The sequence below is a fragment of the Bactrocera oleae genome, chromosome 4 (genome assembly GCF_042242935.1).
Source record: "Bactrocera oleae isolate idBacOlea1 chromosome 4, idBacOlea1, whole genome shotgun sequence".
Classification (NCBI taxonomy): domain Eukaryota; kingdom Metazoa; phylum Arthropoda; class Insecta; order Diptera; family Tephritidae; genus Bactrocera; species Bactrocera oleae.
Genome location: NC_091538.1, coordinates 67,323,965 through 67,340,922, shown reverse-complemented (window position 1 = coordinate 67,340,922; position 16,958 = coordinate 67,323,965). Strand labels below are relative to the sequence as shown.

The window sequence follows — 16,958 nt, the reverse complement described above, 5'->3', positions numbered from 1 at the left end:
CTTGTAGGCTTTCATTTACGATGTGAGATATTTTTTTTAAACAATTATGAATGTCGCGTCGTCGGTGAAAAATAATATTTTAATATTATTTGCATATTTATAAATGCATTTGTATGTATGTATTGCCAGTGGTATGGTCTTATGTGCGCTTATATTGAAGAGAAAAACTATAAAATATGGCAGCAAAATTTATACATATGCATATTGAAGGAGGAACTGTCGAGACTGTAAGACATTATTAAATTAGTTGAGTGAGGTTGTTGCTTGAGGTTGAGACATGTGTTGGCAAAGTACTTACATAAATGTACGTACATATGTAAGTTGCATAGATAATTTTAATTGAATTAATTTTATTTATGTGGCAAAATGCATTCAAGATAGTAATAAATAAGTTAATTACGTAATATAATATAATATAATAAATTAATTTTGAAGATGCCAACACGAAATATATACACATATGTATATAAAAAATAATTAAGAAAATTAGATAAAAAAAATATAAAATTAAAAATAAAGCAATATATTGTTACCTAACATAACATAATATAACTTAACATAACATAACTTAATTTAACCTAACGTAATACTTAAAATAAATAAATATTATATAAATAGTGAATTCCCAGTATACACCTCATCCATATCCTTGTTCCCTGGCGCATGTAGTATATATACATATGTAGTTTATAGCCCTACACATAGTACAATATATACACATGTGTACATACTAATACATAACATACATATGTACCTAAGTATTCGAAATAAAATTTTTCATTTCACTTTTTTCGTTTTGACATGACAACTTAATGGATTTTAATCTGTCACAAAGTTCACTGACGGCAACTTGACGTTATTGTGACGCCTTGAAAGCAAGGAGCGCAACGCCGAGTTAGTGACTAAGTGTATTGATTCCGCCATCCGTTGAAGTAGTAAATAGAAAATCAAAAAGACACCAACTACTTGCGCCGTTAGATAGTTGACGCTCAAGACGCTAGGGAGCAGTCAATCCGACATACTTTCACAGCCATTGAGATCTGTGATGTGGAAAATTTGCTCCGCCGCTCGCCGATTGCCATTCGAAACCGAACATACGCAACACCACACACAACAACAACAGAAATCCTTTGCAAATGCGGGAGGGTGCTAAGCAGCACGAGCTGTACAGAGCGAGTGGGGGGAGCGTGGAGCGGCTAAATGAGTGTCAGACAGTCAGTCGGAATGCCGTGACTAGAAATCGGCGGCCTGCAGTTGGTGGCGCATAACCGTACAATTTGCGTTGATTGATTATGAGCGCGAGAATTCACAGAAAAATTTTACTAAAATAACAAACAAGCGCAATGCACACAATCACACACATACATGCTCGTTCACACATACAAACTCACTCACACAAGCATAAGCAACAGCCCGATTTATGCGTTGTAAGTATATGTGCTCTACGTATATATACACGGGAGTGTTTTTTTTATATCGCATGAAACAAAATCAATTTGATATTTTCAGAAAATAGAAATAATTAAAGGAAAAATGTCAGCGCTGCTGTGTGTGGTTTTTAATTGAAATATGTCAATCACTGGTTGGAGTGGAGGCGTCTAGTCTTTTTTCATTAGCATATATTTTATGTATGTTATTATATGGGTGATATTGTTGTCAAGAGATAAAATAATTATATTTTCTAATTTGAATTTTGAATCAGAAAGACAATTACTTTTTTTTAATTTGACTTTGAAAATTATTTTTACTAGCATAAATATATTTAAAATATATGTATATAATGTAACACATCGGAAACTAAAAAACTTATATTTAAATATTTTATAACGTAGTCGAAAAATAATTAAAATAATACAAAAAATAATATAAAAACAATATTTAAATAAATAAAAAAAATTTTTTTAAAATTATAAAAAAATTTAAAAAATTATAAACATTTTTTTTTAATATTTTAAAACAATTTTAAAAAATTAAAAAAATATTTAAAAAAAAAGTTAAAAAAAATATTTAAAAAATATTAAATAAATTAAAAAATTTATAAATAATAATAAATACAACAGTTAAACAAATCTAGAAAAGAATTAGAATATAATAAAATAAAAATTAAAAATATAAATATTTACGAAGATTTTATAGAAATTCGCCAATTAAAATAATCGGATATCCAGCCAATTCAGCTGGTTCGCAGAAGGTATGAGATATTTCAATGCCAAAGTGTCCACCTCGCTTTCTACACCTTATATTGACTTAGTCTGTATTAACACATTTTCTGTTTTCTCCATTAATTTTATTTTTTTGAGTATTATTTTTGTATTATTTTATATTAATATTTTCTTAATGTTTACATTTGGTTATTTTTTATTATTATTATATTATATTTATATTTTTATTTATTTTTATTTTTACTATTATATTTTTTGTTTTTTGTTTATTATAATTTTTATTGTAATGAGTATATATATATTGTATTATTATTATTTAATTTTTGAATTTTTTACTATTAAGTTTTTATCATTTTTATGTTTATTGCATTCTTACTATTTTTTTAATTATTTGTTTTTATACATAAAAAATAAAAATTATAAATCTTCGAGCAACACGATTTATATGGAAAATAACTTTGAGTATATGCACACCTTTTTTTGTTGTATATATATATATATATATATATATATAATTTAAACGATATCTTTAATTTTTTCGTGCGTCTCTTTTTAATCAATTATAAATAATTTTTTTTTCTTTTACAAATTTTAAACTTTATTTTTTTCTCTTTTTTTGTATTTTCGTATTTTATAGTATTTATTAAATTTTGATTTTGCTTTAATTTTTATGTTATAATGTATAAATTTTACTTCTTATCTTTTTCTGCATTTTCCGATTTTTTAGTCTTTTAAATTTTTTTTTTTAATTTTTTTTTTAAATTTTTATTTAAATTTTACTCAATTGTAAATACATATATAATATTAATAATGATAAAAAATTACAATTTCATTTATTATCTTTTTTGTACTTTTTAAAAGTACTTTTGTACTTACTAAATTTTCCATTATTTTTTAGTTTTCTTATTTTTTTTTGTATTCTCGAATTTTTTAGTATTTTTTAAACTTTATCCAATTATGATATAAAGCGCAATTTCGTTTTTAAATTTTAAATTTATTTTTTCTTGGATTCCCGAATTTTTTAGTATTTCTTTAATTTTTAACTCTGTACACATTTTTAATTCAAATTTCTTAAAATTTCTGTATCTTTTTTTGTATTCTCAAAATTTTTATTATTTTTTATTTTTATCCTTATAATTGGATATATTTTTCGTTTAAAAAAATTTAAGTTTAAATTATTATTTTTTTTTGTATTTTCGATATTTTTTAATTTTAAAAATTTTTATTTTTAATTATATCACCTTATAAATAAATTTTGTTATTTTATTGCTTATCAATTTTTGTGTTGTAATATTTTCGAATTTATTAGTTTTCGAAACCATCATTCGTGAACTGATAGGGTCAGATAATTATGATACAAAGGGACTGCAGACTTCGTTTGCATAAAATTATATGTAGGTATACATTCTATGTATTCAATGTTTTGATTTCTATTTTGTGTGTAATTTAAATTCTTCTATTAAACCCACAATATTTTATTTTTAATTCTTCATTGTTCCCCAAAATCAATAGTGCCTAATTAACATACCTTACGTTCTAATAACGTAAACCAGATTATTATCTAAAAATATGTAATTTGTACTCACCTCTCTTTTGCATGAATGAGAATAAGTCATCCAGAAATTCTTTTCTTTTCGGATCATCGTTGATCTCGTAAAGCTGCAAAATAGAAAAATAAGAAGCAGAAATAATGAATTATAAATGACTTGTATTGTTTACGGTAGATAATGAAAAGGCTGTAAAAAATGTAACAATTAACAAAAGCAAATGAAGACACACCGAAAACCAACGTTAAATATCATCTTAACCTCAAAGGTCAAAATTAGCACAATGCAGCCTATTTTGGCACCTCAAAATACCGCAAAGGCGCAAACTCACCGTCAATGTAATGCTCATTATCGAATAGTTACAATTATATATCACACATACATATATATATATATATCGCTTTTTCTTATAGGCTTATGTGCATACATGTGTGTATAAAAAGGTGCCTCAAATCAAGGGTGAGCAGAAGCCATCAGCGCGCAGGGGGTATAAATGTTGCATGCTACCCCTATTTGAACTCTCCGCAAGCTGCAAGTAATCATATAAAACAACAACAACATTCACGCCTTTTTTGGCATGTGCTACCAACTAAACTCGACAATCGAATTTTCATTCAAAAAAAATTTTTTTTTTAATTTTCCAGGATCCCTTGTCTCGTGCACATAAGCAGTCACACCTGAAGTGTTGCTTACAACCGACCAGCCAATCATTCAATCCCTATAGCAACAAAAACAAAAAATATGAAAGCAAATGCTATGAAAATGTGCAATAAATGGAAAAAGGTTACAACAACAACGCGATCAAACAAGAACAACAATACAAAACACACGTGACCTTCTTTATCTTAAATCCAATTGCGCTTGTGTGTGTTTGTGACGTTTTCTGCGCCGCTCATATACTCTCCGGTATATGTATGTCCTTAGCATCCCTACAGGAGCGCAAGTCTTCGTAACTGATTGGGCAACTTTTTTCTTTTTTAATTTTCCGCCGTAACACGCAAGCGCCGCTCACCTACATATGTGTTAGCCTTTCATTCGTTGTTTTCTTTTGTTCTGCGTATACACCATGCTTTGGGGTTGCCGCACACCTATCACCTTTTCGTGTATATATTTGTATTTATATTCTATGATTACCAAATATTGTGATAAAATTTGAAGTGGCAAAAAAAAATGTGCGAAAAAAAAAGTTTGTTGATTGGCACTCGAGTGGTTGTTGCTGCTTTGTATTGATGTGTTATTGTATTGCATGGATATACTGTTGCAGCTAATTACTGGAGGGGTGCAACGAATGGCATATGCATTATAGTTTGTATAGACATATAATCGCTACCGAAATGTCGGCATTAAAGTAGTTCAAGAAATAATATTCTTGTAATCATTATTAGCTTGACATTTTGTGGGGCAAGAATAGCGTTACATGTGCCTAATTACCGAGTTGAGCAGATAGAGCAGAGTTGCTGACTGTTGAGTATAAGATTTAAAGGGTAAAAATAGATTTTCGATTTTGATTAATGATTTTAAATATTTTCTATATTTATGGGATTTCAAGGCAACTTGAAATTTTTACACGACCTTCTTAGATATATTTGTCATATAAAGATAGAAGAAATAATAGTTTTGAAAACAATTATTTTTTAATTCATTCTGTAGTGTAAATTTTTCACAAAAATAAATCGCCTTTTTTTTTGGGTTTTTAATTTTTTTTTGGGTCACCGAAATTTTGTCAAAACTCAAAATTTTTATTGGCTTTTTTTTTTGTTTGAATTTAAAATTCCGCCTCCCCGCCAGGCCCCGTTTTTCGTAGGTGCTGTTAGAGATCGGCTACGGGATCCAGAGAAATAAAAATATTTTTAAAAATATTCTATAAATATAGTAATTTATTTCGAATATGTTTAAGAACAATATTTGAAGAAGTATGCTTATGATAAGTAAGTTTAATTTTTTCTCAGAAATAATATATTGCAATGCCTAATGCCGACGGCATCTAAATAAATCAGTTAACTAGAGATATTCATTTGTAAATTTTATAACTTGTTACGTTTGCCGACGGTGTTTTGTCGCATTAAATTTGCTAACAAGCAATAAAAGTTTACATAATATATATTTTCAAAACTATATATATAATTAATATATTATATATTTTTTGATAATTGAAACATAAGTCGATAATTATATGCAGTATTCTATAATTATTGTTTTTTAATCTATCAAAAAATGATTTTTTTAACAATTTTAAGCGTTGCATATAATTTCTAAAGAGATGCAATTTAATAAAATTTTGGTGTGTTCTTAATTGTCAAACATAGGTGGTATATATTAAAAAGTCATAAAATTGTGGTGTAAACATTACTCATAAAGACAAAAGTTTATCCACAAAATCCACTTTACTATTTAATAAAGTCTGTCTGTATATATGTACTTATATACTTAAATATGTATTTATATTATGTTTTTGTAGTAATTTTTGGCTCTCTTAGTAAAAAGAAGAATAATTTTGGTGTGTGCACATTTTTCTTTGCTTTTCTGTTATCCACTTCTTTCATATTTTATTATCTAATACAGTATACTACACTATAATTGTGACCATAGAAACAGAAAGCGTTCAATTCATACTATTTTCGACTTTTTTCGCGGAGGATTTTTATTTAAGTAACTGTTTTGAAGAAAAGTATCAATATCCTTCGTAAGATTATTTAATTTTTGATCGATTTTATACATACATGTGTAGATCTGTGTATTTATGCTTAAATAATTCTTCTTCGGCATATTTTTATCTTTTCAATCACAGCTACTAAGTATACAAAACACTTGATACATAGAACAGAAGACTATCTAAAAATTTTAAGGACGTAAGTCAGGAATTGAAAATTGCCTGAAAACTATACTTTACAATATTAAAATTGTGGATTTAAACCAAAAAAGTGGAACGTCTACGTATGGCGTTCAAGGGTTAAGGCATCGATTACCTGTGCTTTTATATTAATGAAAAGCTTTGTTGCTGTGACATAAAAAACAGTTAACTTTTAGCTTTAATTTGCTTGCTTTGTGCACCCGTTATATGTACATATATATGTATGTATTTTAATTACTCGTTATAATTTGAATTAAAGCAAAATTTTTTAAATATTTTATCTGTACAAATAAAAATAAAAATTTTACAAAATATTTCTTATAAAAATTTTAAGAAAAACAATTACATAGCTTTAATTATAAAAACTTTACAAAATTTAAATTATTTATATTTTAATCCAAACAAAAACAAAAGTTTCAATTATGAATATTATAGAAATTTTTTTTTTACATTTTAATTACAAGAAAAAAAAATTTTATTTAAAATAAAAAAAAAAAAATATTTATTAAAATATGTAAATATTTTGTCTTTTATAAAACTTACCTCTTGTATTTGATCCTCTGAAATCAGCATTTTGTTGGATTTCTTAAACAAGCGAGCGAACTTTGTTAAGGCCTTGCTCTAAGCTGCCAAACATACACACAAACAAACACGTGCTACTGCCGTTAATCGTCTGATAAAATGTTTTTCATTTGATTTTTGTTACAAATTGTTTTATTTTTTGTTTATTCAATTTTAAAAGTTTTTGTAGTAATAGCTTGTCACTTTACACCAAGTCAAACACACGCAATTATTATGTTTTCGTAACAACACAATATTTATTAACACTGCACAAAAATTATTTGAAAATTTTGTTTATTAACTGCACTTAAATTTTCAAAATTTGTCTTGATTCTCTATAAATGATATATAATCATTTAATATTATGAATACATTAACACACAAATAAACACCGCGGAAGCCAAGCCACAACTCATGAGGTGTTCACCTCGATTCCCACTTGCCGACTGTCTTTGCTACCGTGTAAAATTTATCAAATCGAATTAAGGTGAGAAGGTGATGAGTTTTGATATACACACGAAATCACCCGAGTGATTGCAATGACGATGCTACGATATCAAAGGTCGTCAATCAACTGAATGCACTGCAAGATGCACATAATAAAATAAAAATCACACACACGCATGCAAACCAACAGGCAGAAAACAAACACAATGACAGCAATAAATCCACACACACACGCACGCACAAAAAGGAGATGCAAAGAAGGCAGGCAGGCAGGCAGGCCGATCGATCGAGCGCGCAGACCATTCATCGAAGTATCGAAGTGAGGGACATCAAAACGCCGAAAAGGTTGAATGGATGCACACAGACGCGCACACACTTGCACATATAGAGACGGTAAAGAGCGACGCTTCTGGAAAATGACCCGATAATGCAGCATGCATAAGCAATAAAAATGAAAGAAGGAAGGCCAGCAACGCACAGCCCATGGCAAAGGCGGCTACGACGCTGCAGCCGCTGCTAACGTGCGCGCCGACTGCGACGTCACAAGTTGTGCGTCAGCCGAAGAAATCAAGCAATGAAGGAAACCTGTTTGCATCACCAAGCAATTGCGTGTGTGTGTGTGTGCGTGTTCGTAATGACCGCGGGAGAGGCGAAGACACGCAGTGAGAGCTGCGACCGCTGCTGCTCTTCAATTCGAATTATTCGATTTTAATTACGTGCGAATGAGTGCATGTATGCACGAGTGTATGTGTGTGTGTGATCACATTATTTGTGGGTAAACGAGCAGCATGTGAGCCAATTCGTGCGATATAAGGGTAATAAAATCGAGCAATAGACCAATCAAAATGCGCTTCGATGGAGAGATGCTCACGTACATATGTATACTTATCTACATATACATATATATAAATGAAAGTATGATGCATATAAAGACCGCTACGGACAATCTTAGACTGCGTTTGATTTAATTTTTCAACTACCTAGTCGAAGTAGCTCGACGAGATAGCGTGTGTGAGTGAAACAACGCTAAATAATCGATCGGCTGACAATCTCTAAATACAAACACGCATGTATGTGCATTTAAATACAAATATATTTATATATTTTTCCATGCACATAACTATATGCACACATTTATTCTAAGCTGCTGTGCAATTTAATATTTTAATTCCTGGAAGTGGCAATCATAGTCGGCAAGACCGTCTTCTAGGCGGAAACAAAATTACTCCTACACACGCACACATGTACGCAAATACATGCCGTTACACAAAATTTTAATTACCATGCACTTTATGACCATACATTTATACTACCACACATGCATACATACATGTATGTGCATAAATATATAGGTATTTGGGTTTTAGCACAACAGCACAAGGGTCCGGACGAGCTCAGCTTAGCACAACTCAACTTGAGATTAATTTATTGCTGACCCAAGGCGCAAAGACTATCTAAAAGACAATATGCAATGCCAGGCAACTTGGCCCAAGCAAACAATTCTCTAACAAAAATATCAATTTCATTGCAATTACAATAACAATAACATAAAAATATATACTATATATTAAATATCGGCTTATTTATATGTAAGTATGTATGTATGTACCTAAGTATCAACTCGCACTTACTTCGTTGCGAATGCCTTCAAGGCTTCAAAAATTCATCGCTCTGCTTTATTGTTGTTGCATATTATGCACACTTGCACACTAACTAACTAAGCAAGTCCCGCAATGCCACTCGTCACCACTAATCTCTGATTTCACAGTTTTTTTTTCCATTCTCCTTATTTTTTCCATATCTATGTAGGCCTTTTTGGATCTCCTTTTCTCTTGTATTGTTTTGCAACCTTTAAATTCGTAACTGCGACGCCGATATTGTTGTCTGTAAAAATAATCGCTTGATTTTGTTGTTGTTGTAGCGATGCTAGTATGTCTGTTGGCTAGCGATTTAAATAGCTTGTACTAAATGGTAGCCAAAAAGGACAAAGATACACACACATACAAGCATGCATATCTATACTTGTATAAATATGGTTTCTAAATTGATTTTCGCCTTTTGTTTTCATTCCACGAATATTTTTATAAAACGAAATGAAACCTTTTTGGTTGTTATTTTAGTCAACAATAAAGAAAATATGAATAATACCAATTTAGACAGGCTTAGTTCTGAAAAGCGGCTAGCTAAAAGTCGGTATATATTTTTAAATAAGAAGTTTTCAAATATTATATCCATACATTGGTCTAGTTAAAGTACTTAGGCATATGTAAGTTGGTATAAAAAATTATATATTTTTATAAAGTATATAGTATATTAGTATATAGTATATTCTGGTAAGGATCTAAATCTCTAATTTGTTACTGCCTCATTTTTAATCGGCGTATTATAATATGCAACCATATAAATATCAAATTTGAACAACTTTCCTAATCCGCTAAGACGATTTCTATCAATTAGATATTGCCATGAGCTTTTAAATTATGAAAACTACGTCGAAACTTTTTGAAAGCGCTTCATGAGAACATGTTGCATTTGTAGACTTAAGATGCTGGACATTTGCAATCATTTCACGCTACTCTTGAACCGTAAAGTAAATGCTCTTTGACATTTCTACTTAGCTAAACTAATCATAGTTCATATGTGACATTTTCAAGAGATATTCGTTTGATATTGATCATACTAGATCCGATTACTTGGAAAATATGTGTGCCCATTTTGTTCACATTATTTTCTGTAATATTATTATTTTTTTTTTTTTGTTTTTTTAGAAAAAAAATCAATATCCTTACTTTTTGATGTTGTCGCTTTGTGTACCGTAAATACTCTATTTAATTTCCTCTATTTCTACCGATTTTAAATTCGCAGAAATTATCGTAATAAATGCTAAGAATGAAAGAGAGTCTTTACTAAATATGTATACTTTTTTTTATATAATAATAGTTAGTTTAGTTTTAGTTGGTTTTCATCAAGTTAAATTTATAATTTTGCAATTCAAACACTTCACTATAATCGTCACACTAGCTATCTAGCTTTTTTAAATTTTTAAAATTTATTCAAAATCATTTGTCAAAATCTCGGCCTATTTTTGCAAAATATAATATATAATATAAAACAACTTCATATATTATAGTGTGAGGTGTGTAGTGTGTTTATGTGAGGAAACTTGAATACATTTAGAGCGAAAAAGTGGCTGAGAGAAATTTTCGGTACTCAACTCCAAAATTTTTACTGGTTAAAATTCACATACCGCAACTTCAGTCATTACTTAAGACTTCTCGAAAAATGCACTTTTTCCATATGGTGGCCTCTGCGACCCCTTTGGAGAATTTGTTAATCCTTTTCTAAGTCTATTTAGTAAATATATTTCACTATCGCAAACAGACCTTCAGAAACCTGCTTTTGTGCAATCAGCTAACGAAGCCTAAAAAAATTGTTCAATATTTGTTGTAATCGATTTTAAATATCTGAATGCCTAACACAACACTCTTTAGAGTTAATAGACATATCATGCCAATGTCAACAGAGGCTTAGAAATTTTCTTTCTCGGCTGTTCTTAAAATCAATTTTTAGATTTATAATTCCGAAGAATTCTCAAGAAATATGACAGGAACAGGATATATTGAGTTTGCTACGATGTTTGCAAAACTCAGAAAGAAACGTTGGAGACCCTATAAAATATTATATATACAATATATGTATATAGAAATGAACACCATGACAAGCTGAGTCAGTTTAGTCATGTCCAACTATAGGTACATCTCTATATTTAGCGTACTAGTCCCTCACTTTTTGAGATATCGCTCTAAAATTGTGCGTACCTTATTTTCTCCCCAACAAGCTGCTAATTTGTCGGAACGGCCGTTGTCGGAAGACTATAGCATAAAGCTGCCATACAAACTGACAAGTTCACGCATGGATTTTTTTTTTATTTATGAAGGGTTTTATGGCTTTGGTGCTTTTAAAGGAAATTTTGAGCTTAAAGACCATTTCAGTGACGGATTAAGAACGCGGCTTCACAATATGTCGTTATGGCGCAGAAAAAAGTTTATTATTTGGATAGGTTTTTAGTTTTATTAAATAACTTTCCTTCAAGGTTCTCAGAAGTCTACAGAAGCCATCAATATTTTGCTACTATATATTTAATTAAAAAAATACATATACATATGTCTCATATTTTGAAACATAAATTAATACTACCAATATTCAGATTATTCTATTAGTTGTTGTTGCCTGCAACCTCATACATGCAGGCATGCCTTTATCTTATCGTTCACAAATAATAAAAAACGAGAAATAAAAAAATCGAAATGCCCACCCTTATTGGCGGTAAATATTATATGTGCTCGCTTAAGAAAGGCGGCAACCAAAAATAATTTACTTCTTCATCAGCACATTTTCGCACACACATACTCATTCCGCGACTGCTGAAGCGGAAAACTCGCTAAGGCGCGATTGCTGAAGAAGCAGCAGTCGAAGCAAAAATGTTTTTGCAAAACTAAAAAAAAAAACGAAATTGTTGTGATACGAAAAATGGTGGCAAATATGGCGGGCAACATGAAGTGAATGTGCGGCGTTCAGCAACAGTGAGCAGCCACAACCGCAGACACACACAACAGCAGAGGCACAGTGGAACAGAGGCGCAACGGTAGAGCCCACATACAACAAAGCGGACGACAGACAATGTGGCAGACAGCGACAATTTCGTTATAGATATTTATAAGTGAGCACACCAAGCACCATTGCACTCACACACCTATATACATACTCACATACATATGCATGTGCATGTACGCAATTGCATTTGTGCATATTTCGCTGCTGCATCATCGAGTGGCTGGCGCACATTTTTGGGGTAAAGGCAGGAAATGCCAACAATAATTTGCTTAAAAATAGTTTGATTGATAAGTCATTTGTTTACCATACACACATACCCACATACACATATACATATGTATAGGCATTTGCATATTAATGCTCTTGCAAGCAAACTGAGCGTTGCCGTGCGGAACATAAAAAAATATGAATATTTGCGAAAATTTGTAGTCGCTGGCAATTATCTCAATTATGCTTGCGATGCGAGCGCGAAAATTTTGCGAAAATTTTGAAATAAATAAATTTTCAAAAACAAAGAAAAAATGTATTTTGACATCCAGACGGTTTATTGCACATTTATATACATATATATATGCATGTTTTTGTTGTTGTAGTTGTAGCAAGTATATTAAAATATGCATTCCATAGCGCAAAATTTTATATGAAATGGCGTTGAGGATGAGTAATAAGCGTTTAAAAGACATTTGTGTTAGAAAAATGATATTTAAAATATAATAAAAATAAAATTTTAATTTTTCTTTGTTTATGTATAATACGATTTTCTAGCGCTAAAAATATAAAAAAAAATATTAACGAAATTGTTTCACTATTTTTAACTATGTACGTTTATTTTATCTCCGCTTATATGGCTGCGAATTATTTGAAATTGTCGTAACCCAATTTTTGTATTCAAAATTTGTTGAGCTAATTTTTCATACACACATTTCAAACTTCTAATCTGACCACCTAAGGCATTAGAAAGTCGTTGTATTTATCAAATTTCAAAACTTGAAGTATGAAGTGTTGCCATATGTGTCGCATAAGGTTTGTCTCTTCATAGAAGATATAACTTCAAAAAAAAAAAAAAAACAATTACGCTAGATGTAATATTTCCATATTTTTATACGATATCTATACGTGGTGCAGATTCGGATAAATTCGGAAACTAATTAATTAGTTGTGCCCACTTCAAAATCATATTGCTTTGAAATTTGAGTTGAGGCAATGTGTTAATGCAGCTAGATACTGGCATTTAACGTATACTGCATGTTTCTATTTTTAAAAAAGAAAATTAATTAATTTAATGAGAAATATTATTTTAAGTAAGCGCTTGCTGTAAGCATATACATACTATATATGAACATATGTGCATTAGGGTGATCTTCCCTATTAGTCATCTGTAAAAAGGGGCATTCTAAGATACTTAGTAAGTTCCCGTTTCTAGCCAATACCACAGATTTTCCAAATACTGAAGAATTAAACTTAAATTCGGTCCCCAATATTGCCTTTCCTTTCAGAAAAGAATGGAAAAGGGGTAAGGTGGACAGGGATACAAGAATAAATACCTATACGGATCGGACCAAACTAGATAAACGGGTGGGAGGTGATGTCTATTCAGTAAAATTAGATACCGGAATCATCTTCCAATTACCAGCCCACTGCAGTGTCTTCCAAGCGGCGACCATAGCAATTAAAGAAAGCCTTCCTGTTCTGACAAAGAGTGCGCTCACAACAAGAAATATATCTATATAAGTACGTACTATGTACAGATAACCAAGCGGATTTGAAATCATGAAAGTGTCTTAGGGTTTCATCAAAGATAGTGAAAGCATGTAACGATCTCTTAGTGCATGGCTTATATTAGAAAAGAATCGCAACTATTGGTTAAGGGTTTCTTGACTATGTCTCGGAGGTTGGAGTATGGTGATTTTAGTCCCAGTGATTTCACAATGGGACTCGTAAAGGTCTAGGTGCGTCGTCTGACATACACGCTGCCTAACTACCTACCCAGGTAGATCCTTAAAAAATCCTACAAACGATTTTTTTTAATCGCTCATGCGAAGGTATCCACCCATGGATCAAAATATCATAAATAGACTTAAACCCTGATTGAGGGTGACTTCAATTCATGATTAAAAAAAACAACACCTTTTCTCGGAGGTCCTCTTGGAGATAGGATACGGGATCAAGGCAATCCAAATCAAAATTAATTGCCGATTATTAAAGCACATTGAATTCTGTAAATCAATATTGTTTTTCTTTTTACCCCTTAAGGCATATCGCAATGTGACCAAAATGACAATATATCACTAAAGATTTGTCATAGTTTCCAACTAGGTGTAAAAAAAATTGTTTTTTAATTATTTTGAAGCTAAAAAATATTAAAATATTTATAATTCTACGAGAGCAGTGAACAGTTATGTATAAAAAATGACATATGTATGTACATAAGTACTTCGTAGAAATGAAAATCACGCTAAAAATATGATGAACCGATGAAAATTTGTCCAGGTCAAAATACACGGAAATAAAAACAAGTTTCTATTAAAAATATCAAATTACAGCATTCCTTTTCACAACATTTTGTAAAAAATTGATTCCAACTGAATGCACAGGATAATTTCATAACAATTTTTATAGCATAAAATCTTAAAGAAATCATAGAAAAACCTATAACCGGCTCAATTGCAGTGTCACCGATTTTCAAGCTGTTCCTCATTGTCCAGTATGCACACATTTACGCGACCACATCTGCCTCTTGATATTTACATATGACTGTATGTACATACATATCTATGAATGCATGTCCACTTATCTTATGCGACACTAAAGGGATGCTGCACTGGGACCGGATATACGCGCCGGGTGGTGTCAACATATGTTTAACGCCTGGAAGAAGGCCGCATCTCAAGTGAATATTTATTGAGAAATGATGCTACAGAAGGATCTGCTATATGGCAAAATCATGTTAAACGCACATTAATTACCGAATTTGAGTGTCGACGAAGAAGATTCGAAGCTAATTTAGGTGGCAATAAATTGAGCGCACATTTTTCAACAGCGCATTAATGATGGGAAATCAATCAGGTTTCGCAGCAGCGGAAAGGAGAGCTTAGAGAAAGAAGTTAAATGAGTTCTTCAAGCTGTCTGTGTTTCCACGCTGCGGAAAAAAATGTGTTGCGGAAAATCGTACGAGTTTAAAGAACGTGTGCCAATTGCAGGCGCACTCCACACTCCCACACACTCATGCATAAATAAATTACACACACATATGTACATACGTAAATTGCATTTACCCACACGTTCAATTAAATTGCCTATTGATGAGTTGCTATTAATCACCAACGCATTTAATGTTTTCACCGAGCTTAATTAAGTAATCAATGTAGCGTGTGCTTATTGTCACACACACATACTTAAGTTAAACACATACCCACCAACACTCGCTTACACCCACACATACACATTAGACTTCAATTGGCGGCTTCAGTGTTGCAATTGTCATGCTCGGTCGTTAAGGGAGGGGTTAATGCGGTTCGCCTCAAACGATGGTTGGGTTTTTAATTGAACGCCATTCCGCTTGCTAGCTCATTGGCATGTGAGAACTTGAACAGATTTTTAACATTAAAATCCTATAAATAAGCGTTTAGATAAGAGTGCGGGCGCGAGGTGGGGGATGTAGTTGCTGTCTAAGTGTGCATTACATGTCGAGCGGTGTACATTAAAGTGCGCAGTTGGCGAAGTTAATAAAAATATCAAATCCCGATTTTGAAACTTGGAAAGAGTGCAAAGCTTATTTTCAAAGAAAATATATTTTCAGCGCAAATAATTAAGAACCCAAAAAATGGGATTTCGGAAAAAAATTCGGGATCCCGAAATTTTTAATCTAATTATTTTTGTTTTTCCAAAGCTTATTTTCAAAGAAAATATATTTTCAGCGCAAATAATTAAGACCCTGAAATACGGGGGGGGTTTTCCAAGGGCTTCGTATACCGTATTCAAAGAAAATATACTTCGGGATCCCGAACATTTGTATTTCAAAAAGGCCTTATATTCTGTTTTCGAAGAAATTATATTTTACACGTAAATTGTATCATCTAAACGTGGATTATTTAGTTAAGACTTTTAAAATTTTATTTTTTGATTGCCAATTTCCTCTATGACTAAAAATGTTTATTTAATTTATTTTCCTCATTTTTTAGAAATTCAAAAATCGGTTAAAATAGACATTTGCAAAGATTATTGATTTAGAATCCCGAAATTTTACACATTTTACGTTTGTAAATGTCGAAAAAAGGTCCATGTACTTTATGTTACTGGTATATACAATAATATCCATGTTTCGGGATTAAGAATCACATCGTTATCTATTTTTTTAAATACATATGTACATACGTATATACATATGTTTGTTATGGTGCAAAACGTGCAAACAGGATCCCGAAATTCACTATCCCATTTAAATATACATTGGACATTTTCACATTTGCACATTGCAAGTTTCGCAAAAAAAAATTCATTACTTTGTATAATTGCAATATACCTATAATTCAGGATCCTAAATTACAAAATTATTTACTTTTTTTGTGTTCATGTGTTTTTTTATGGTGGGTTTCGGGATTCCAAAAACCACATTATCTTTTTATTTTCTAATACATATTCATTTATTATGGCAAAAAACAGGCAATATATGTATGTTCGTGAAAAGGCAACCATTTTCTATAAAACCGGGATTCTGAAATACAATTCGATATTCTATTTCCATATAAATTGTACAACATGTTCACATTGTAAGCG

The 16,958-nt window shown here is 31.0% G+C and overlaps 1 protein-coding gene across 3 annotated transcripts in view; it reads right to left on the bottom strand.

Moving 5' to 3' along the window:
* retn (retained) overlaps window positions 1-16,958 on the bottom strand; it is a 70,197-nt gene that overhangs the window by 23,176 nt on the left and 30,063 nt on the right. For all 3 annotated transcript variants that reach the window (XM_070107838.1, XM_070107839.1, XM_036370093.2), the window contains exon 6: window positions 3,749-3,821. In XM_070107838.1, coding sequence (XP_069963939.1) covers window positions 3,749-3,821 — 73 coding nt within the window. The remainder of the gene's footprint in view (window positions 1-3,748; window positions 3,822-16,958) is intronic.